The 21,781-nt window shown below is 46.8% G+C and overlaps 1 protein-coding gene and 1 long non-coding RNA gene across 4 annotated transcripts in view; one reads left to right on the forward strand and one right to left on the reverse strand.

The window, feature by feature from the left end:
- Positions 1-21,781, reverse strand: part of LOC129557636 (uncharacterized) — a 129,642-nt gene that overhangs the window by 67,884 nt on the left and 39,977 nt on the right. Inside the window, exon 1 of one of the 2 annotated variants that reach the window (XR_016037835.1) lies at positions 11,983-12,446. The exons of the other annotated variant lie outside the window; for it this stretch is intronic. This is a non-coding gene — a long non-coding RNA (uncharacterized LOC129557636). Of the gene's footprint in view, positions 1-11,982; positions 12,447-21,781 lie in introns of those variants that run through there. 2 annotated transcript variants of the gene reach the window in all.
- On the forward strand, positions 46-20,403 carry FXN (frataxin). Of its 2 annotated transcripts, XR_008686248.2 has the most exons (6): positions 46-228; positions 4,690-4,787; positions 9,818-9,938; positions 16,382-16,479; positions 17,933-18,132; positions 19,814-19,947. XR_008686248.2 is itself a non-coding variant. In XM_055428360.2 (5 exons), the coding sequence occupies exons 1-5, from the start codon at positions 61-63 to the stop codon at positions 19,980-19,982; spliced, it is 654 nt and encodes a 217-aa protein (XP_055284335.2). In that variant the 5' UTR covers positions 46-60; the 3' UTR covers positions 19,983-20,403. The 2 variants fall into 2 exon arrangements, 1 of the variants encoding a protein (XP_055284335.2); XM_055428360.2 differs by lacking the exon at positions 17,933-18,132 and having other exon boundaries at positions 19,814-20,403.

Here is a 21,781-nt window from a genome sequence, read left to right on the forward strand (position 1 = left end):
CCAGGTGGCGCCCGGCATTCCCTGAGCAGGAGGGCGGAGCCGCCGCAGATCGCAAAGAGCATGTGGACGCTCGGGCGCCGCTCAGTTGCCAGCTGCCTGTCCCGCTCCGCGCGCCCGGGCTTTGCCCCTACCCGTGCCGGGGCCCCGCGGCCGGCGAAGGACCCCTCGCTCTCCGGCCGCCAGGGCCTGCACATCGGAACCGCCGAGGCCGCGGCGCGCAGCCAGTCCGTAAGTGTCCGCGCCGGCGGCTGCGCAGGCCGCACGCCGGCCGGGAGGCCGCGCTCGCCGAGGACGCGCCGGGCAAGCGCGCCCGCCCCGGCTCCCGCGGGGCCGCGCCTGGGCGGGGAGAGCGCGGCCGAGCGGCGCCCAGTCTCCCGTTCTTCCGGTTACTTTTGCACTGACTTCCGCTTTCTGGTGAAAAAGGGCGACTGTATCCTGCGGGGCACTTGCGGGAAAAGCAGGAAAGGTGGGCGGGGACTGGCTCTTAGGGACCAGTGATGGTTCTAAGCTTGTCTTTTCGAGACCTTAAATTTAAGTAATAATATTAGCATGCCATGAATATAGAACTACTTCAGTAAAGTAGTGTATATATCAATATAATGATATAAATGTGTACTATCAGAGCGATGCTTTCAAGCATGAGCTTTTATGAACTAAATGCTTTCATCCAGCGAGGTGCTAGAGCAGCAGGGCTTTTTGGATCGGGCCTGGGTTCCAAATTGTGGCTCCTGGACTCAGCAGAGGTACCTCGAGGGATCGCGGAACCCCTCTGAGGCCTGGCTTGTTTTTCTGGGAAGAGATTACCGCTGGCATGAGGTTTGATTAACATATATAAAGTCTTCAGCACTTAATTTCATTTCTGTCCCCCGAGTTACAAAGAAATGCCCGACCCAGTTACTCCACGACTTGGAAGCCCAAAGAAGGACTGTGGGATTAAGGAGGTTACACGGGAGAACAGGGGTGATGTTTAATCAGGGTCTGCAGATAGCAGGAAGGCGGTGCGCGGCCTTCAGGAGAGAACTGAAGCACAGGCGGGAAGGCAGGCAGGCAGAGATCAGCTCTGAGTGGCTGGTCCACCGGATGGACTGTGGGTGGTGAAGGAGGCAGGTGAAATCCAATTCAAATTGTTCATGGAGCTCTGGAAGTTGGACTTTAGGCTTAACCCTTCCACCGAGGTGTGTTGGAAATATCCCTGGGATTGGTTGCCAACGCTCAAAGTTGGAATCACAGACTTCTCAGGAAAACCAGGCGGGCAGGACCACACTGGTCGCAGGAGCCCCTTCTGCAGAATGCACACATTCATTACCCTGTTCCTTCCGTGCTGCTCTTGCCTGGCATGGAGCTGCTCATAGTGGCGCTGCAGTGGGCGCGTCTCTGTGTGTGAACAGTGTCTGTCTTGGGTGAAGTCCTCAGGCTGGCCTTGCTGAGTGCGGAGGCAGCAGAGACTCAACTCATTTGATGCCAAGAGTGGTTGTGCCCATCTGTCCTCCGAGCAGCGGATGAGAACTGACTCACTCTTCAAGCTTGTGGCTTGACATAGCCCAGGGTGACAAGGGGACCCTGGGCTGGCCTCCCTGCTGGCCACCAGGCCAAGCCTCACCAGAGTGGCCGAGGTTGGGTCATGTCCAGGGTCTGAGCTGGAGCCTGTGGAACTATCTAGTATTTCCTCCCCTTAGCCGGCCTTGTGTTGAGCTCACGAAGTCACTGGGCCCAGACACTTGAGTGAGCAGACCTACCACAGACACACAGTCCAAGGGCTCCAGGTAACCTGGCAGCAGGTGGGGTGGCCTTGGGCGGCCTAAGGGGGAGCACTTATAATAGAGCCCTCCCCACCGCGAAGTCCATCTGCATCCCACAATCAGAGTGGGGCAGCTTCTTCCTAGGGCAAAGGCCAGATTTCCCCCCCGAGGTCCTATCTCTCCACACTGTCTTGACATGCTTCAAAACAAACTGATTGATCACCATCAGGCCCCGCGTTTGGGGTATTGCAGTCCTCTTGTTGACTCTTCGTAAGCAGTCTGCAAGGCAGTACCATGACCACTGCCTTCAGAGAAGGAAGTAGAGTTCTGAAAGGTTAAGCAGTTATCCAGGGAACGTCGGGCTTCCTTGATCGCTCAATCGGTAAAGAATCTGCAATGCAGGAGACCCAGGTTTGATCCCTGGGTCAGGAAGATCCCTTGGCGATGGAAATGGCTACCTCCTCCAGTATTCTTGCCTGGAAAATCCCATGGACAGAGGAGCCTGGCAGACTACAGTCCATACGGTCTCAAAAATTGGACACAAATTAGGGACTACACCACCCCCACCACAGAGAATGTTCAATTAGGGAGAAGCAGGTAAGAGATGATGGAGGGGGTCTTTGGCAACTGTTCCCTTGTGATTACAATCAGCTGAATAGTTCCCTGGTGGTCCATTGGTTAAGAATCCGCCTCGCAGTGGAGGGGACATGGGTTCAGTCCTTGGTGAGGGAACTAAGATCCCACATGCTGTAGAGCAACTGAGCCTGCTCGCCACGACTAGAGAGCCCACGTGCTACAATGAAAGATCTTGTACGACACAACACGAAGGTTCCACATGCTGCGACTGAGACCTGACAGCCAAATGTTAATTCATTCATTTAATAAAAAGAAGAAACTTGGAAAAAACAGCTGAATAAAGTCTTCTATTCTGGCTGTGAATGAGTGCCTTGCTTGAGACCAGCTCTCCCATCAGAACCATCGAAGACATACAATTAAAGGACAAAAGAGAAACACGTTGTGTGAAGGTAGCAGAGAGATGAAGACGGCTAGGATTTGAGAGGCCAAGATCCGCGAGAGAAGGGCAGCCGACTGACGTGAGCCCCAAGTTCTCAAACCCCTCCCCTCTGTGTCTGGAGCCCTGTATCGTTCCCAGGATGCGATTCTTGCCTTTGGGGCCAGACAGCGTAGGTTCAGATCCCAGCTCCCCTGCTTTGTATCTGTGTGTTTGTGTGACTTCAGGCCAGTGACCCTGCCGTGCCTCAAGTTCCTCATCTGTAAATACAAATACAGTCGACCCTCCTTATTCCTGGATCCTGTACTCGTGCACCCACCTCCTCACTGGAGTGTATCTGTAACCCCAAAATCAATACTCAGGGCCCTTTCAGGGTCATGCTTGGATGTGCACAGAGCAGCAGAAAGCCTGAGTCACCCACATTCGCACGACCCTGGCTGAGGTCACAGCAGGCGCCACCCTGCCCTCTTGTTTCAGCTCCCACACTGGAAATGACGGTCTTTTTCACAGTCTGTCTGTGGCATATTCTTCATGGTTTAGTTTTGTGGCATAGTTTTGTGCTTTTTTTTTTTTTTCTGGTTAATTTCACTGTTTAAAGTGGCTCCAAACAGTGCTGTCTGGTGTTGCTCTGCGCAGGAAGGCTGTGAGGGACCTTCAGGAGGAAACAGACGGGCTGGATAAGCTTTGTTCAAAACTGAGTTTTAGTGCTGTTGGCTGTGAGTCCAGGATCAGTGAATTGACAACATATATAATAAAGGCGTCTTTAAACAGAAACACGTATAAAACCAGGTTGTGCATTGATCATTTGGTGAAAACGAGACCAGAGGCTCACAGGAACCTCTCCATATTTCCCTCAGGAGCAACTCGTTCATCCATCAACTTTACAGGCCGTCTCTGTCATGAATGACAACGGTCACAGTATAACACTTCCCTCCTGGGCGGGCAATGAGGACTAAATGAGTCCCTTCTCTAAAGTCTGGGAACACCACTCAGTTGATGGTGAACACTCCGGAACATGCTGTGGGATACTGTGCTTTCCACAGCCACTCTCTCACCTCTCCTTCAGAGCCAGTGTTTTTTAATGGCCATTTGTGTTCCACACCCCCATTTCCTCCTCCTCCTCTCCCGTCTCAGCCTCAGTCTTTCTCAGCTTGCCCAGGGCCCCGATGGCCCAAGAGAGTCACCACAGACTCCGTCCCTTCCTCTTAGTGGCAGCCACGGTGCCCTATGAAGAAGGTGAGCCTTGCGCCAACCTCTGCAGGCCCCTGGGCATCTTGCAGCCCGCCTCTCCATCACTCCCCTGCCGCCTCTCCATTCCGCTGGACCACTTCTTCCTCCTTTTGGGCCTCCATCCCCTCTGACAGCTCTCTGGCTGGTCATAGCTCAGACCCCACTGCTCAGAGGTAGCAGTTAGGTTTTGGAAGAAATCAGTGTGTCACAGTGTCCCCTGCAGATCGTCTTATTAAGATCTGTCAGGCAGCAGTCTGCAGGTACACCCTGGCCATCCAGCTATTTGTGGTTGCTCATTTTAGTCACATTCTAAGACTTTGCTGACACTCCTCACCCCGCCTGTGTTCACCACCCCATCCCAGCCAGCAGCAATTCCGGTGATGGTAGGTATGTCCTGAGTCTGTGCCACATGACACCCGACAGGTGGCTAGTGAGACCAAGGAACTGACTTTGCAATTTTGATCTTACTTCAGTAAATTTACATCTGAATAGGTGCATGTAGTGAGTGGCTACTGCGTTGGGGAGCACAGCCTTGAGAGAGCCTTGAGAGTATTGCACTAAAAGAAGGCAAAAAAATTGCCGAGGAAGAAATAGTCTGAAAAACTTTAACCTGGTTACTCCTGAGTGTACGCGTAATAATATTTAAACTGGGCATTAATGGACTGTAATTTATTGGAAAATGGTAATGTTCTTCACTTTGGCTTTTAGAGTTTGAGCCTCTGCTGCCTCAACCAGACCCTGGATGTCAAAAAGCAAAGTGTCTGCTGGATAAATTTGAGGACAGTGGGAACTTTGGGTGATGCTGGGTAAGACAAAGCATCTTCCATGTCAGAGATCACTTCCTCTTTCCACCACCCTACCATGTATAATATATGCACACATACATATACTTGTCTTTTTCTTTCCTTTTCACTTTTTTTTTTAACAACAACAACAACAAAACCCAAAACCCATCCCACACAAAACCTGTCTTCTCCCTAAGCAGCAGCACTCATAAGCATCTTTCCGCATCACTAACTATCCACTATACTGTTTTTCGTGCAGTAGTACTGTTTTATGGATGTGCCATAATTCATTTAATGCATTCCCTATTGCTGGACATTTAGGTTGTTTCCAGAGTTTTGTTGTTATTCTCTTTGATATCTTAGTCTTTCGGGCCAGCCAACTTTTTGTAACAAGTAGACCCAAAATTGAAATGGCTGCAACCAGGCCCCCTTCTCTGTTGGAGCAGGGTGGCCGTACCTCTGTGAAATGGTTCAGAGAGCCAGACTCCTTCCACCGTCGTGTCTCCTGTCTGCACCATCTGCCCTCTGTAGGTCAAGCCTGGGTCATCCCGTCCACGGCACACTCCACAGAAATGGACAAGAGCGTGGCAGGCCTGGCAGTGGCGTTTGTCCCCCACTCACATTTTAGTGGGAAGGACTTGGTCCCAGGGCCCCAGCTAAGAGGAGGGGAGGCCAGTAAGGTAGTCTAGCGGGTATCCTGGAGGGAGGAGGTGATGGGTTCTGAGGGAAAGCTGCTCGGTGCTGCTGCAGCCCAGCCCTCTATGCCTGAATCTTCATGACACCGCCCGCCCCCCCAGGAACCTTCTACACATATCCTGGGGCCACAACCATAGGCCCACGGCCCCTCATCCACCTCGAAGGCCAAGGTGTCCAGATGATATGCAGTCCTGTGTCCAGGTCTAGGAATGACTGCTCTGACCCACACAGAAACACACACGGAGAGGGGCAAGATAACCAGTACATCAATAGCCCGTGTTCAAGTAATATCCCTTTTATTTGAAGGGAGCAGCAATGGAGCCCTCTGGGCTGCCCTGGGACAACCTCTACCTTGGTTGTGGGGGACACCCCTCTAAGAAATCCCAGTTCTGTCCCCAGAAGGCGCCTCACTGGCTGTCCCTCCCCATGGCCTCAGGGGACACAGGCAGTGGGATGTGCCTCCTTGGGGGTGAGCAGTCTTCACAGCCCTCTCCCTGATAGTAACGATTTCCGCAGGCTGTCGTAAGGCTCCAGTCGGCCCGGCTGATTTCTCTTTGATAACAGGATTTTCTCAGAAACCTAGTAGGCGTCTTATCTCCTAAGACCTAGTCAGTCTCACATACCAGGCACCTGGATGGGAGCCTCCTGCATATGCTAAGTCACTTCAGTCATGTCCAACTCTGCGACCCTGTGGACTATAGCCCACCAGGCTCCTCTGTCCACGGGTTCTCCAGGCAAGAATACTGGAGTGGGTTGCCCTCCTCCAGGGGATCTTCCCGACCCAGGGATTGAACCTGCATCTCTTACGTCTCCTGCACTGGCAGGCAGGTCCTTTTCCACTAGTGCCACCTGGGATGGGAGCCTCCAACTGACTTATTTTTGGCATCTTCACTCCCACAGCCACCTGTCGCAACCTAAGAGCATTTTCCTTGAGGTCATAACACCAAAGACTACTCTTAACCTGCTTTCTGCAACAGAATTAGGTCCCCCTTTTCTGGCTTAATGAGAGGCGTTAGTTAGCTTCTCCCCTTGGCTCATCCATCTCAGTACTGCTTTCAGCTCCCCAGTGCAGACCGGCTGATCTTCTGTCTCACCATTTCTGTATTCATCAGCTAACGGCAGCAGGGAGCCACCCACACGCAGGAACATTCTGACTGTCCCCAGAGCTGCAGCTCCGCAGGACAGTATGGGCCTTCCAGGTTATCACAGGCAGCAGTTGACAGAGGACCTACAGGCTCCGGGCTCCCATGTCTGTGTCGTTGGCCCCTCCCCGCAGCCTCTGAACGAGTGCTGCGTCTGCATGGGTTAGGTTTGCGCCTCGGGGGCACCATTCCCAGCCCCTCCTTGCACAGACTCTCTGCTACTGTCCCCCCATCCCTCCAGCCAGCCCTCTGAGGTTGGGTGGGACCTTGGCAGAACGCCCCAGGCCCAGCTCCCTTTTTCAGGGTCTACTTCTGGCCTCTGGGAAGCATACCTTGACCTGCCATGTGTAGGACAGCCCACTTTTGCCATGGCCCACCTGCCACTGCCAGGTAGCACCTGCTGAGCTCTAGACTTTGGACTTTATGCCTGAGTCAGGTGTGTCTTTATGCTCCCCAAGCTCCTCCGGGCACCTACCAGTCTGCCCTACTTCTCTGCAGATCCCCCTCGATCAGCGTTAACTGAGGAGAGGGAGAGGGAAATGCCCAACACCCACCCCCCAAGGCGCACCACTCACCATCAGCCCCGCAACCTTCCCCACATTGTGCCCTTGAGGCGGGTGAAACAGACACATACAGGAATGACATTGAGTTAGGGGATTTCACCTGTATGCACAGGCTTCCCTGGTGGCTCAGACAGTAAAGGATCTGCCTGCAATGCAGAAGAAGTTAAGTGAAGTGAAGTCGCTCAGTCATGTCCGACTCTCTGCGACCCCATGGACTGTAGCCTACCAGGCTCCTCCATCCGTGGGATTCTCCAGGCAAGAGTACTGGAGTGAGTTAACATTTCCTTCTCCAGGAGATCTTCCCAACCCAGGGATCAAACCCGGGTCTCCGGCATTGCAGGCAGACGCTTTACCATCTGAGCCACCAGGGAAGCGGAAGACCCGGGTCCAATTCCTGGGTTGGGAAGATCCCCTGGAGAAGGGAATGACAACCTACTCCAGTATTCTTGCCTGGAGAATCCCATGGACAGAGGAGCTTGGTGGGCTACAGTCCATGGAATGTCTTACTTTGGGCCTCCTAGAAACTCTCCAGTGATGGAGTTTTCCAAGACACCTCTTGTAACCTACAGATACGTTCTATACAGGGAAGTTTCTGGTAGTTTTCATTGTCATAATTTACATACCATAAAATTCATCATTTAAAAATGTACCACTGGGACTTCCCTTGTAGTCCAGTAGTTAAGACTGTGTGCCCAATGCAGAGAGCTCAGGTTCGATCCCTGGTCAAGGAACTAGAATCCCACCATGCCACAACTAAGCCCGCACAAGGCAATGAAGATCCCCCTCATGATGCAGCTAAGACCTGGTGCAGCCAGAAACAAAACAAAAACCCAGCCAACCAATTTATATAAAAAATAAAATGTACCGTTCAGTGGTTTTTAGTATCCTCACAAAATCATGCAATTTTCACCTCTATCTAATTCCAGAACATTTTCATCACTCCAAAAAGAGCCATTAGTAATCACTCCCTATTCCTCCTTGCCCCAGACCCCCGACAACCACTTTCTGTCTCTATAGATTTATAGCATTTTTTTAATTAAAAAATAATATCTATATAGAATATCTCCAAGTATTCAGCTTGATAAATTTTTTTTTTTTGATAAATTTTTAAAAACTGAACATACCATGTAATTCAAGAACTAGCTCAAGAAATAGAATGTTACCAACCCCTTGAGAGCAGGCCTTCTGCTCACTTCTAATAATTAACCCCTCTTTGTCCCAGAGTAGCTACCATTCTGATTTCAAATAGCATGATTAGTTTTGCCTGCCATTTAAATTTATATAAATGGTATTAAGAATGTCTGTGTGTGGCTTCTTTCAGTCACCATTTATTGTGGGATTCATCCATATTGTTATTTTGGTAGACAATTCTGTTTTGCACTGTTATTCTATGGTATGAAGGTATCACAGTTTATTTATCTACTGTATTATGTCTGGATACTTGGGCAGCCTCTAATTTGGGCTATTGGATAGTTCTGCTGTGAACATTCCAGCGTGGTGCGTGTCTCTTGATGAACCTGGGTATACATTTCTGTTGAGTATATACCCAAGAGTGGAATTGATGGTCACAGCACCTGAATGTATCCAACTCTTGTAGAAGTATCAGTAGTTTTCCAAAATGCTTGTCCAGTTTCTTTGCCCATTTGCAGTATCTGAAAGCTCTGGTTACTGCACTTCCTGACCACCTCTTCATATTGTCTGTCTCTTTCATTTTAACCTTTCTGGTGGTATCTTGTGGTTTTTTAATTTTCATTTTCCTGAAGATCAGCAAGGTTGAGCCCTTTTGCATATGTTCATTGACCATTTGGATATCTTTTTTTTTTTTTTAAATGAAATCTGTTCAAATATTTTGCGTATTTTCCTGTTGGGTTTTCTTATTGATTTGTAAGAGTTCTTTACATGTCTTGGAACAAAGTCCTTTTTCAGATATATGGAATGCAAGTATTTTCTCCCACTTTGTGATTTGCCCAACAAATGTTAATAACAAGAGCAATGGAAACAACCTCAATGGCCAGTTGAAAGGGACAAGCTGAATGAATAACATAAGATAAAATACTGTGAAAATCCATATGTGCTAATATGGAACAACGTCTAAGACATATGAAATGAAAACTGCAAGGTGCTTCATTTGTATATTAAAAAAATATATAAAAATTCTAGAAGGATACAGAAGAGCTTGCTCATACACAGATTGCCTATTTGGGAAGAAAGGCTTACTTTTTTCATGCTTTTTAAATTTTTACTCTGTATATGTTGGGCTTCGCTGGTGGCTCAGATGGTGAAGAATTGGTCTGCAGTGCAGGAGAATCAGGTTCAATCCCTGGGTCAGAGAGATGCCCTGGAGAAGAGAATGGCAACCCACTGCAGTATTCTTGCTTGGAGAATTCCATGGACAGTGGAGCCTGGTGGGCCACAGTCCATGGGGGGACTAGAAGGATATAGAAGAGATTGCTCATCATAGTTTAGCCTGTTTGGAAAGAAAGGCTTTCTTCTCTAAATTATTTCATGCTTTTAAAATTTTTACTCTGTATATGTTAGATATTTTCCATCTATTTAAAAAATTTAAGTAAAAAATAAATATCAATTGATGTTAATAAAATGCAGCAGTTTGGTGATCGCATGATTGGCGTTGTTTCTCTTCCCCCTGCAGCACTTTGGACGATACCACCTACGAAAGACTGGCTGAGGAGACGCTGGACTCCTTAGCAGAGTTTTTTGAAGACCTTGCAGACAAACCGTACATGTTTGAAGACTACGATGTCTCCTTTGGGGTACCTCTTTTCTTCTCTTCATTCTTCTGTATCCTCCCTAAGAATTTTAGCTCACTGAGAGAGAGAATTCCTTTCCAGTAGCGCGCAGTTATGGATGGGGCCAAAAGACTGGAGTTCTGGTTTCAGCTGCACCAGTCTTGTGACCTCAGGCAAGTCACTCAGCCTCTTTGAGCCCTCATTTTTCCTAAAAATACAGATTTTGAACCTTCACTCAATACCCATGAAGGTAAATCAGGGAGGAATCCAGGCATGTGTTTGTGTAGCAAGACAGCCCTCATCTTGCAGGCATGGAGAACACTGAACTAGACTGCTAGTTCTTAAGCCGGGTGAGAGATTGCCCAAGATGTATTCAGACTAGAGTGTGCCTCACTCCCTGGAAATTGAGGGTGCAGTCCTAGGAAGCCTGTTTTTGAACAGCTCACCAGAGATTCTAAAGAGCACCTTTGGGTCCCACCTCTAGGAATATTTGATTGGTCTAGGGTGTGGCCCAAGCCAGGCTTTGAGGTTTTTGAAGTTTTTAGAGTAACTCCCCAGATGCTTCTAATAACACATCCAGGGCTGGGTGAAACTTAAACCTCAGATCCTAGAAGCCCAGGTAGTGCTGGCGTGTATCAGCTGGCCACCAGGTGGCAGACATGAGTTAGGGTCAGCCTTTGTATTTATGTAGAATTATTCCCTAGGCTGTAGGGAGCAACTCTTTTTGGCCAGTGGGAGCAAATCCCCTGCAGAAGTTAATCCTCTTGACAGCAATTAATTAATACCAGGAAATGTCATGAAGTGTGCATTTGGGATTAAATCATGCGATTATTTAGGACAACCAGCTGTCAGGCTAAAGTGATAGAAATGGTATTGGATATTGCTGTTGGGGGTGCTAGATAGAAAAAGGACTCCATCAGATGGAGCAGGTGTCAAGCCTGGTTGTAAGGATAGTAAGGGACCTGGCGGTAATGGGGCAGGGCAGAAAAAGATTAAATGCTTTCCAGGTGGATTCGTTGGACACTGTCAGCACCAGAAAATGAAGCAGTGCTCAGGCTGGGCTGTGGACGTGCTTATGCCGGCAGGCTCAGAAGGGAGATACCAGGGAACCCTTACAGACTGGTCCCTCCAACCTGACCATCTGTGGGATGATTAGAGCTAGGGGAAGCTACAGGTCTCATCTCCTCCAGCCTCCTTCCTGGGTGCAGTAACTATAGGGAAACAAAGTCTCAGGCTAAACTCTGCTACACTTGTGGATACCACAGAAGCAGTCACCCCACCTGGTCCTATAGGATTAGTGGAGCACATCCCTGCTTGACTCAAATACTTTACATGACAGTTTCATTAGAAGCGAAGGTGCCAGTATTCTAGCAGCTGGATTCTGCTTCCCTCATGAGGCAGGCAACAAAAGCTTGTGCTCAGTGCGGGGTCAGAACCTTCCCTATCTTCTCAGGGTCTCTCTGAAGAGTGACTCAGCTGCTGCACTTGCCCATTCGTGCAAGGGAAGAGGCACCTGAGTTTTTCCAGCCAATCCATACCCTGTGTCTTGAGTATCATTCTCCTCACTAGGGAAGAAGTGTATCTAGTAAATCATTTACTAATTAGGAAACTCTAGTGTAGATGCAGAAGGCTAATGGCGTTGAGTAGCTCCCTCTGTTGTTCGGCTACCTCACATGTGAATTTCTGATCAGAGTCCTCCAGGTGCTCACTAACTTATGTATTCCACATTTAAGTTAGTTGACATTACATTATAGACAGTAGAACACCTGTAACACCATTAGTTGGTTGGTGCACAGCCTTTCGCTGCCCTGAGTCGGATGTCACCTCTGCAGCCCTCCTAGATGCTCCAGGCAGATACCACCAGCCCTCCTTGCCCAGCACTCTTGAGTTTGAAACTGATACCCTCTGCTGTAACTGTCTCTTTACACACCAGCTCCCATGACTACAGTAAGCTCCTTGGCAGCTGGGTCGCTGTCCACTCCTGGTCTTCCAGTGCCTAGAACATTGCCAAGTACATAGCAGGGACTTAAGAAATGTCAGTTCACTGTATAAATGAAATGAGACTCACCTACTTTTCCAGAACATACTTTCAGTGATGGCACTCAGCACATAGAACTGTTTTATCAACTTGCTATTGGCCAAATAGGCAAATGAAAGCAATACTCTAGATAAAGCCGCATTTCTTCTGTTCCCTTCTGTGGACTAGGAGACATGGCCAGCTTCGTAGGCTCTTGTGTTGTCCAAGTGGGGCAGGTCATGTGGTTGTCAGTATCTGGGTCCAGGCCTCATCCCTTACTGGTTATGCTTATCAGACGGAACTGCCTGCAGGAGCCGAAGCCCCACCCATGGCTAGGTAACCATGGAGTCGCTGCACTTGACCCTGGAAACTATGACAAGCACCATGCTATTTAGAGAGTTACCTCCAAGCTGCTTTTGTTTTTTTTCCAGGTGGAGCCCTAGCTTCTTAGTCACTTTAAATAGAATTTACAGGTTGCCATGCCCTTCATTCACTGAGTTTTCTGCATATTATTGCCATAGACAGGGGCTTCTTAACCATTTGGGGATCAGGACACCCTGTGAGAATCTGACTGCTCTGGATCCTCTCCTGAGAAAAACTTCTATGTATACCTAGGAGTTTCTGCTTCCAGGGCTGTGCTGTTTGCAGAGCCCTGAAGACCACCCCTGGGTCCTAGGTCATGCACCCCTGCTCGGAGATATCTCTTTATTGGATACGGTGACAGAGGGCCTGGCCTAGCATCCTGCATTTGTACTTTTTTCCTAGCATGCTTAAGTGAATTATCTAACCCTGAGGGCAGGTCCTGCAGCTATAAAGCAGGTGACAGTAGCCTCCTCTTCTCCAGGTGTATTTTTGGATCAAGTGAAACAATGCAGGTGAAAGTGCTGTATATTCATTGTTTTTATTCCTTAAAACAGTGTCCATTTTAGGTGTGGGGGAAGTCACATGCATATAGGTGGGTGTTAGTCGTTCAGTCGTGTCCGATTGTGATCCCATGGACTGTAGCCTGCTAGGCTCCCCTGTCCATGGGATTCTCCAGGCAAGCCTACTGGGGGGGGGGGGTTTGCCATTCCCTTCTCCCAGGTATCAAACCCGGGTCTCCCACATTGCAGTTAGATTCTTTACTGCCTCCCTGAGCCACCGGGGAAGCCTATTCATATAGGTGAAATCCCCTAACTCAATGTGTCATTCCCATATGTGTCTCTTTCTACGAATGAGCTGGTAACAACGGAAATGGCAATATTTGCTTCCACTGATGCTGCCAGTTGGAATCAAGCCTCACCTCCTGTGACTGGGGGCTGCTTCCACTGGTCAGTGTCTGGATGTCAGGAGCTAAGTACTGCCTCTCTCCCCCACTGCCCCATATTGATATCTGCCCACTCTACCCAAGTAGACACTCAGATTGCTCCTTAAGGAATAACATTAATGAACAAAAAGCTCTCTTTTATCTAAGTTACTTGCAGATGGTTCCGAAAGCATTAAGAATTCCTGGGGAACCAGTAATGCAGCTAGTTTCCTTTGGAAATGAAAGAAGTTATAACAAATCTGGTCAGCGTATTAAAAAGCAAAGACATCACTGTGCCAGCAAAGGTCCATCTAGTCAAAGCTATGGTTTTTTCAGTAGTCACATATGGATGTGAGAGTTGGACCATAAAGAAGGTTAAGTGCCAAAGAATTGATGCTTTCCAACTGTGGTGTTGGAGAAGACTCTTGAGAGTCCCTTGGACTGCAAGGAGATCGAACCAGTCAATCCTAAAGGAAGTCAACCCTGAATGTTCATTGAAAGAACTGATGCTGAAGCTCCAATACTTTGGCCAGCTGATGCAAAGAGCCAACTCTTTGGAAAAGACCTTGATGATGGGAAAGATTGAGGGCGAGAGGAGAAAGAGGTGACAGAGGATGAGATCTTTGGATGGCATCACCATCTGGATGGACATGAGTTTGAGCAAGCTCTGGGAGATAGTGAAGGACAAGGAAGCCTGGCGTGCTGTAATTCATGGGGGCTCAAAGAGTCAGACACGACTTAGCAGCAACTGAACAACCTCAGTAGAAAACTCTAATTGCGCACAGTGAACAGGAGGGGGCGTAGTTGAGCGCTGCCTGTTCCAGGGGTTATCAGTGCCTGGTTATAATCCACTTGGTTCACTCATTGGGTTTTTTAAAATCCATCAGTTTTTTGCACAAATATTGAAAATGTAGGATGAAAAGACAAATCTGCTCTCAGGGGGCTTAAAGTAGTGGAGGGAAGGAGCAGGTGAGCAGCAAGCTGGCAGCTCGGATACAGTGAGGAAAACACAGAGGCTATGGGGACACACACAGGCCGTAGTCCCAGCTGAGGGGTGTCAGGGTAACCTTCCCAGAGTCGCCTCAGTTCTCCCATCAGCCCCCGCGCCTTGAACTGTCTCTGAAGGGGGCGGAGCAGCTGCTGTCCTAAGGAAACTGGTGAGACTGCACTCCTAGACCTGGCCCCCCTGCCTTTCCTGCTGTATCTATCATGCACCGCCTGGGTGTAGGGTCACAACAGGGCATTTAAGGGCCGCAAATAGGTCAAATTAGAAGCAATTATGTCTTGATTCCTTGAGTCTATTATATGGGAAAATAAGCCATAAACTATATATATGGAGGGGGATATGAGTGACTGTGATGAGTACAGACCTTCTTTTTGAGGTGATGGAAATAGCCTGGAATTAGACAGTGAGGATGTTTGCACACTTTATGAAAACACTCTGTGACATGCTAAAAACTACCAAATTATACAATTGTAAGAAATTGTAAAATATAAGTGAAAGATAGTCCTAACAAAACAACACAGATAGGTTTCAGGGGAAAAAAAGAAAATTTAAAGCAAACTTGCGTGAGCATAGCCCTGCATTTTAAAACTGGCAGCTGAACCCTGGTGGTCCACTGGTTAGCATTCTGCGTTCACAGTGCAGGAGCTCGGTTTGATCCCTGGTCAGGGAACGAGATCCTGCATGCCACGACTAAGACCTGATACAGCTAAATTAAACACAAACAAAGAACTGGCAGCGGACACCTGCGCTGATATCGCTGATTAACAGGACTGAGAGAGCACTTCGTGTTGTGGGAAGAACAGCATCTTCTGGACTGGAGCAGACCTGGATTTCAGATCAGCTTTCCCAGTCGCTAAGTTTTCTTTGTTACCCTGTCCCTTTGTTGTCCTCATCTGTAAAACTGGGATAATGATTTCCACCTCCCGATGGTTATGATTGTAGAGGAAACAGTTTTACACAGAGTGCAAAGCAGTGCCTGGCACAGAGCAGGTACTGAAAAATAATAGAAGCTATTTTTGTGGATGTCTTCATTTTGTTTATAACATTTACATTTCCAGTGTCTCTGTAATTTTACTACATTTCTTTTTCGTTGGAAAAAAATTATTAAAAATATAACCCGCCAGTGTCCTCCCCACCCCTGCCTATCAGTTAGATTATTATTGGCACTCTCTCCACCTTTTCAATAGCGCTTTGTGTTTGCAAACCAAACACAAAACGTTCTAAGAACCACTGGGGACCCGCTGGTGGACACGGACTCTGAAAGGCTGCCTGTCTGAGAACCGTGCAGGGGTTGGGGAGCAGCAAGGCTTAGCCGTGGAGCTGTTTCTTGAATATCCTGTGCAGTCTAGAGAGATCTCAGGCCTGAGGAGTAAGAGGCTCCTTTGTTGAAAGAGGGTTTTCAAATTTAAATGAGCATTTATTGGGTAAAGATAAGACCAACCAGCCTTTTGAAGAATTCAAGGCTCCTGGAGAGGAAAATAAAGCTGGAGAGGGGTATCTGAGAAACTTGTGAGCTGCTTTGGTGGGGGTCGGGCCGGGGGTGGGGTGGGCGGGTAGTGCGTTGGAAAAGAGCCCTCGTGTGCAGAGGGTCTGCTTCTGCCAGCGGAGCTCAGGCTGCTGCTCTTCTGAGAGCAGCAAAGCTGGTAGCTGGATGGCTTCCTTCTGTCTTGCCTTTTCTTCCTTTCTTTGATCATGAACTTGGTCTGCCCAATGTTTGTGCTGACTGGGACTGCAGTAGAGTTGGTGCCTGCTCCTTTTAATGTCTCTTAATATGTTCTGGCCCGTCATTGAGAAATCAAGGCAGCAGTCAGGATGCTGATCCTTTGATTTGTCGGCTGCAGTAGAGCCATTGAACACCCCTGTCTCCTTACCTCAGGAGGGGAATAAGGATATTCTTTGCCTTGTCCACCTCAAAGGGAATAAGGGAAAACACTCTGACATATGTGTCGTTGTGATTAATCATCACCTGATTCCAGGAACAGTGCTCTTTTTGCATGATCTAATTCCAAAAACTAAATTAAAGACAGTTCCTTTTTGGTGTATGTTGTGCCCTGGTATAAATGCAGCATTGAGATATAACAAAAGAGGAGGCAGCTATGACACAGTAGTAACCCTGTCCTGTTTTACTTCCTCATGCTTTTTTCCACCTGATGCACCAGAGTGGTGTTCTAACAATTAAACTGGGTGGAGATCTAGGAACCTACGTGATCAACAAGCAGACTCCAAACAAGCAAATCTGGTTATCTTCACCATCCAGGTATGTCCAGAAGTCAGTCTCTCACGGGTTACCTTGTTTGAAACATGAGACTGTTTAAGAAGTATCACCCTCGTGTATTAGCACCTATGTAAGGCAACCTTTCCTGAGGTTTTACAGCATGTCTCAGGCTCAGTAGGAAGGTTTACTCTGGTGATTATGTGGCTGCTATAAGCATATATCAGGATATTAACAAGATTGGAAGTGAAAAATTTTCGGAACCCACCTTGCATTTTTTTCTCTATTAAATCATTGCTGTGCCTTTGAAAAAACCTCCTTTGCTATTACAGCATATGAACAAGTTGCAATTTGCCTTCAAAGCGCGTTAAAGTTTGACCTCTGGTCTGTTTTGAGCACCTCAGTTAAAAGTTAGTTGTTTGTTTCAGGTGTATAGCAAAGTGATACAGTCATATATATATATATATATATATATATATGAATTAACAAAAGCAGTTCCCGTCTTTTGATGGGGAGCTTGTGGTTTATAATATAAATGGCATTATTTTGAGAGAGGGATAACTTAGGTATGGCATTGGGTTTTTTTCCATTTTGCAGCTCGAGGCAGTTGTAAAATAATGTAGCTTTTTGCAACTGTGTATTCTATATTATTTTTTTCATTTGGTGAAATTTTAACTGTTAATGTTTTTGGCATTGTGCTTTGTACCATTTATTAAATAAAATTTTTTTTAAAAAAAGTTAGTTGAATTCCATTTACAGAACTAGGCTGTGTGCTCTGTGGAGGTTGGAGAGTGTTTTAAACTGTACTTCCAGGGCATTCCATGCCGCCTACTTTTTTCATTGATGTGCTTTCAATCTAGCAGAATAAAAGATTGTTTTGGAGACCTTCTGTGCTGCGTTTCAAGGCCTGAGAATGTGCAGGGAGAGAGGGTCCCTCATCCCAGATCTAGCTGCTGTTGAAGTGGTTGTAAGAAAGTAAAAGGAGAGACGCCCACAAAGAGCTCTCAGAACAACCTTCCTGGTCCTTCATTAGCACTTCCAAAAAGAACACTCAGACTCTGAATTGGGAAAGGCCCAGATACAACTAGGATGGAATTCTTTGAAAGCCTCACAGTGTTTGCATTTTTTTAAAGAAAAGTATTTAACTCTTCCTCTGCCTCAGTATTGACATCACTTTTAGGTCGTTAATATTATACTGTTTATGGTGCTGTAACGTGTGATTCTTTGTTCAAACTAAATCAAGCATTAGGCATCCTTCATCCCAGCCTCATCTAGGAAGAATGATATCATTCAAGAAAAACCAATTCCAAGGAATCGCTCATTTCTAGCCAGATGCTTATTCACAGATTGTCTTGCTTTTAGATCCAACTTGCTTGAAGTTGAGGGAGATTTTACCCTGTGTGGGCCAATTAGCCTGTTCTCTTTGGTCTCAAACAGCCACCGCAACCCTTCCTGTGGACACGCATGAGGGCTGCAAAGTCTTATCCTTCATCTCCAGAGGAATCAGGACGAGAAACTGGGTGGACCAGCTCAAATCCAGCCATCAGCTTTGGGGATCAGTGGCTTTGAAAACAGCAGGCAGAGCACCAGAACCAACTGTGCTGGCTCCACTAAAAGAATTCCCTCACGTTGTATCTTGAGACTGAAAAGTCCTTATCGCATTTGGACACACCTACCAGCAACAGGATCCTACCTCAGGCATGTTTAGAAAAATAAACTTCTGGATGATAACAAATTTTGAGAAATCCTAAGTTTTTGTTTTTTTTTTAATTCATGATGGGAATCTGGAAAGAAAATATGCCACGTAGCCTTTACTATCATAGAAATACTGTGTTCCTCAAAAAAAAAGTTATTTTCCACTCAATTTTTCACATTGGCCCAAAATAACCTTTCCAAGGGCTGCTTTTCTGATATTACAGGGCTTTCTATTTTATTTTATGGCATGTGGAATCTTAATTCTCTAACCAGGGATCAAATCCATGCCCCCTGCATCAGGTCTTAACCCCTGAACTGCCAGGGAAGTCCTGGAGCTTTTTAATTGACAACCTTTCAGGTAAGGAGAAACACTGGATTGGCCTCAATACCTTGCTTGAGGATGTTAAAGGATGGAATAAAGGAGAGATCTGGGTGGACAGCTGGGTGTCTGTGCTGAGCACAGATCCCTGGGCGGTGTGAAGGGGCGTGGACATTCTCATGCTTGCCTGGTATCCTGGCAGCAAATCAGAGTCCAGAGCCAAGGAAACGTTCTCTGGCTTTGGTCCAGGTTATTATGCTTCTATGTGTTTGGCTGTTTGTACATGATAAAAGCCCAGTGCTTTTGTTTTGTCCCTTTTATCCCATTAAGAAAGTGCCTTTGGTTGATAATACAGAAATCCTTGATGTTTTCATAACCCTCAAAAGATGCTTCCCTTCTGAACTTTCCTCCTCCCTGGCAAAGCTGTCCCAATCCTGCACTTTGGAGAAGCTCCCGTGAGCGCAGTTGGACTTGGCAGCCCCTTGCTTCCCGTGGGCTCCCAGTGTCCTCTGCTCCATCAAGGCGGCACCCTGCAGTGCCATCAGTTGCTGGCACGTCCCCTCCTCCACTAGACCCAGAGGAAGTGGAATTAAAGGGCACAGGTTGTGTTGGTCTGGAATAATAAGACACTGAGAAACCTAGTCACACTGGGCCACACGAACAGTGTTCCCAGCATGAAGTGCATGTTCTGTTCTTGCTCACTAGATGAGCTTGAGATGGATGAACTAGCCCATCACACTCTCACCTTCATGGATTTCAAATTGAATTAACCAAACTGTTTTTAAAAATATCAGTAGAGACAGTTACCAGGAGCTGGGAAGAGGAGTGAATAGGGAGTACTGCTTAATGGATGTGGAATTTCCTTTGGATGATGAAAATGTTTTGAAACTAGATAGAGATAGTGGATGCCCAACGTTATGAAATGTACTGAAATGATGATAATAACGTAGGTAAGGGGCAGATCATGTCAGTAGTGCATGAATGGCCATCATCCAAAAGACACTGCCCTGGTATTTCAGGTTATCATATGTGACTTAGGAAAAGCAAAAGATCAGAATGTGATAAATGGAGACTCATCAACAGGGTTGAAATCTTTTCAGGTCTTGAGCATCGTTCTATGAATTGTTCTCAGGAATAATGATGTAATCCTGCTTTTTTTTAAATTAGAGTTGATTTTACAATGTTGTGTTAGTTTCAGGTGTATGGCAAAATGACTCAGTTATATTAAATCAAGCCTAAGACGAGAAGTCAAATACATGCCTTGTTTATTACTTTTTAGATCTTCACTACAGTCAATTTCTTGGTGACAGTTTCTTTGGAAGCACAGTTCCCGTGAACTTACTCTGACTGTGTTTTGTCTTGCAGTGGCCCCAAGCGTTACGACTGGACTGGGAGGAACTGGGTATATTCCCACGATGGCGTGTCCCTCCATGAGTTGCTGGCCACAGAACTGACTCAAGCCTTAAAGACCAAGCTGGACTTATCTGCTCTGGCCTACTCTGGAAAAGACACTTGCTGCCCATCCCAATGCTAAAGACATGAAAAGCTCTAAAGCCAAGACCCCAGCCTTGTTCTGCAGCTGAATGGCTAGCTTTTTCCATTCCTGCCTTTGAGGCAGTTGCATTGTATGTAACAGCTCTGTGAAAAGACTGTGTCACCTTTCACCCTGCCCCCTGAGTTTAGATTTTTAATTTCCATAGAGGTTTTTTGAATATTTTGTCTGATTTCCTCCCTCACATGATAGCCCTTATGTTTCATAATGTCTCTATGCCCATACCTTTATATATAACCTCACAACTAAGAAAAACAAGAAGGATAAAGTCTAGGAGGAGAAATAAATGGGCTTGACCATTCATTCTTTGAAGGACTTACTACAAAAACTGCATGAAGAGTATTTGGCCAACCTCATCATACTATCTCAAAATGAGACTTGTTAAAGGGAAGCCTAAAATGTTCCTCCTCCTCTTGAAAGTGTAAACACTTCTAAGCCCTTTAGTACCTAAGCATCAGTGGCAACTCGGGAACTGTCAAACAAAGACTATTTTCTCTTTGTGCTTTGTGACCCAGGGTGTGATGGGGCAACACAGGAAGTATCTTCCATATGTGCATATACATGTACATACACATTTACATGTGTGTATACATTTTTTTTTAAGGATCAGTATAGAATAAGCTATTGAAACACAGGTCTGAGTATGCAAAAAGTCTCCCAAAGACTGGGATGGGGGCAGAGAGCCATCTCCCTAAACTCGTGGATATAGTATAATAAACGAGGTCATGAAGCTAAGGAGGTGCTTGGCAAATTGTGAAACCCCACATAAATGAAAAGATGTTGGTGTAGCAGAATAAAACTTAACTCTCAACTTTTAGGTTGGGAATAATTTTTTAATTCCACACCCCTTTCCTGTTTTCCCATTTCTATTCCCCTCCTACCTTAAAAGAACCTAATTATAAGAATGTGATCACTAAGCAAATGAAACTAACTCATGAGCTTTGCTCTCCTGAATGTACACCATGCTTTGTGTAACCTGTTGATTCTTTTCTTAGATAAAAAGAAGTCAGACTAGCTCTCTACACCCAAAAGTTCCCCCAAAGCAATCCTGCAGGCAGATCACTCAGGCAAGGTAACTCTGACAAGAAAGCCAGGCAGTCTGCACTCTGGAGATGCAGGGCCCAGCTTCCTGCCTCGGTGATTCACTGAGATGCTTCCCCCTCCATTTTCCCCATTAAAACTGTCCTGGCTGAGCAGAATCTTGGGAGTTGATCTCTGGACACAGATCCACTATCTCCCCAGACTGCAAGCTCTTCTAATTAAAGCACCTTTCTTTTCTTTAAAAACAAACATATCTTGGTGTTAATGAAAGGAACCCGGTCCTACACCTTGTTTAGTTGCTGAGACTTGGCTCAGCCCCAAAAGCGGTTGTCTGTCTCTGGACAAGTTTCTCAAACTCTCTGGACCTCTGTGTTCCCACCTTAACAGAGAAGGTGAAACTGGATAGAACAGAGTCGATTCCCAAGTCAGACACGCAGTAGTCCCATCAGGCAACTTTCCAGGCTAGTTTTAATTCCCTCTAGCAGAGGAGATGACAGTGGACACTTTTTATAAGCTGCAGAGTGAGTATATGGTTCTGGGTTTAGGTCCACTTGAATTTCAGTTGAATTCATGTTCAGATAATCATCTTTTATTGTGCCATTACCGGCTAAGCCTGTGCTGAAGGCAGAATGTTTAGGTGTTGATCCTAACCCCCAATCACAGGCCTCATAAATGAGACTAGTGCTCTTTTACGAGAGACCCCAGGGAGCTGCCTTGTCCCTTGCAACATGTGCAGACAC

Source organism: Moschus berezovskii, chromosome 7 (assembly GCF_049115385.1).
Source record: "Moschus berezovskii isolate FMDL1 chromosome 7, NW_MosBer_1.0, whole genome shotgun sequence".
In the NCBI taxonomy this organism is placed as follows: Eukaryota; Metazoa; Chordata; class Mammalia; order Artiodactyla; family Moschidae; genus Moschus; species Moschus berezovskii.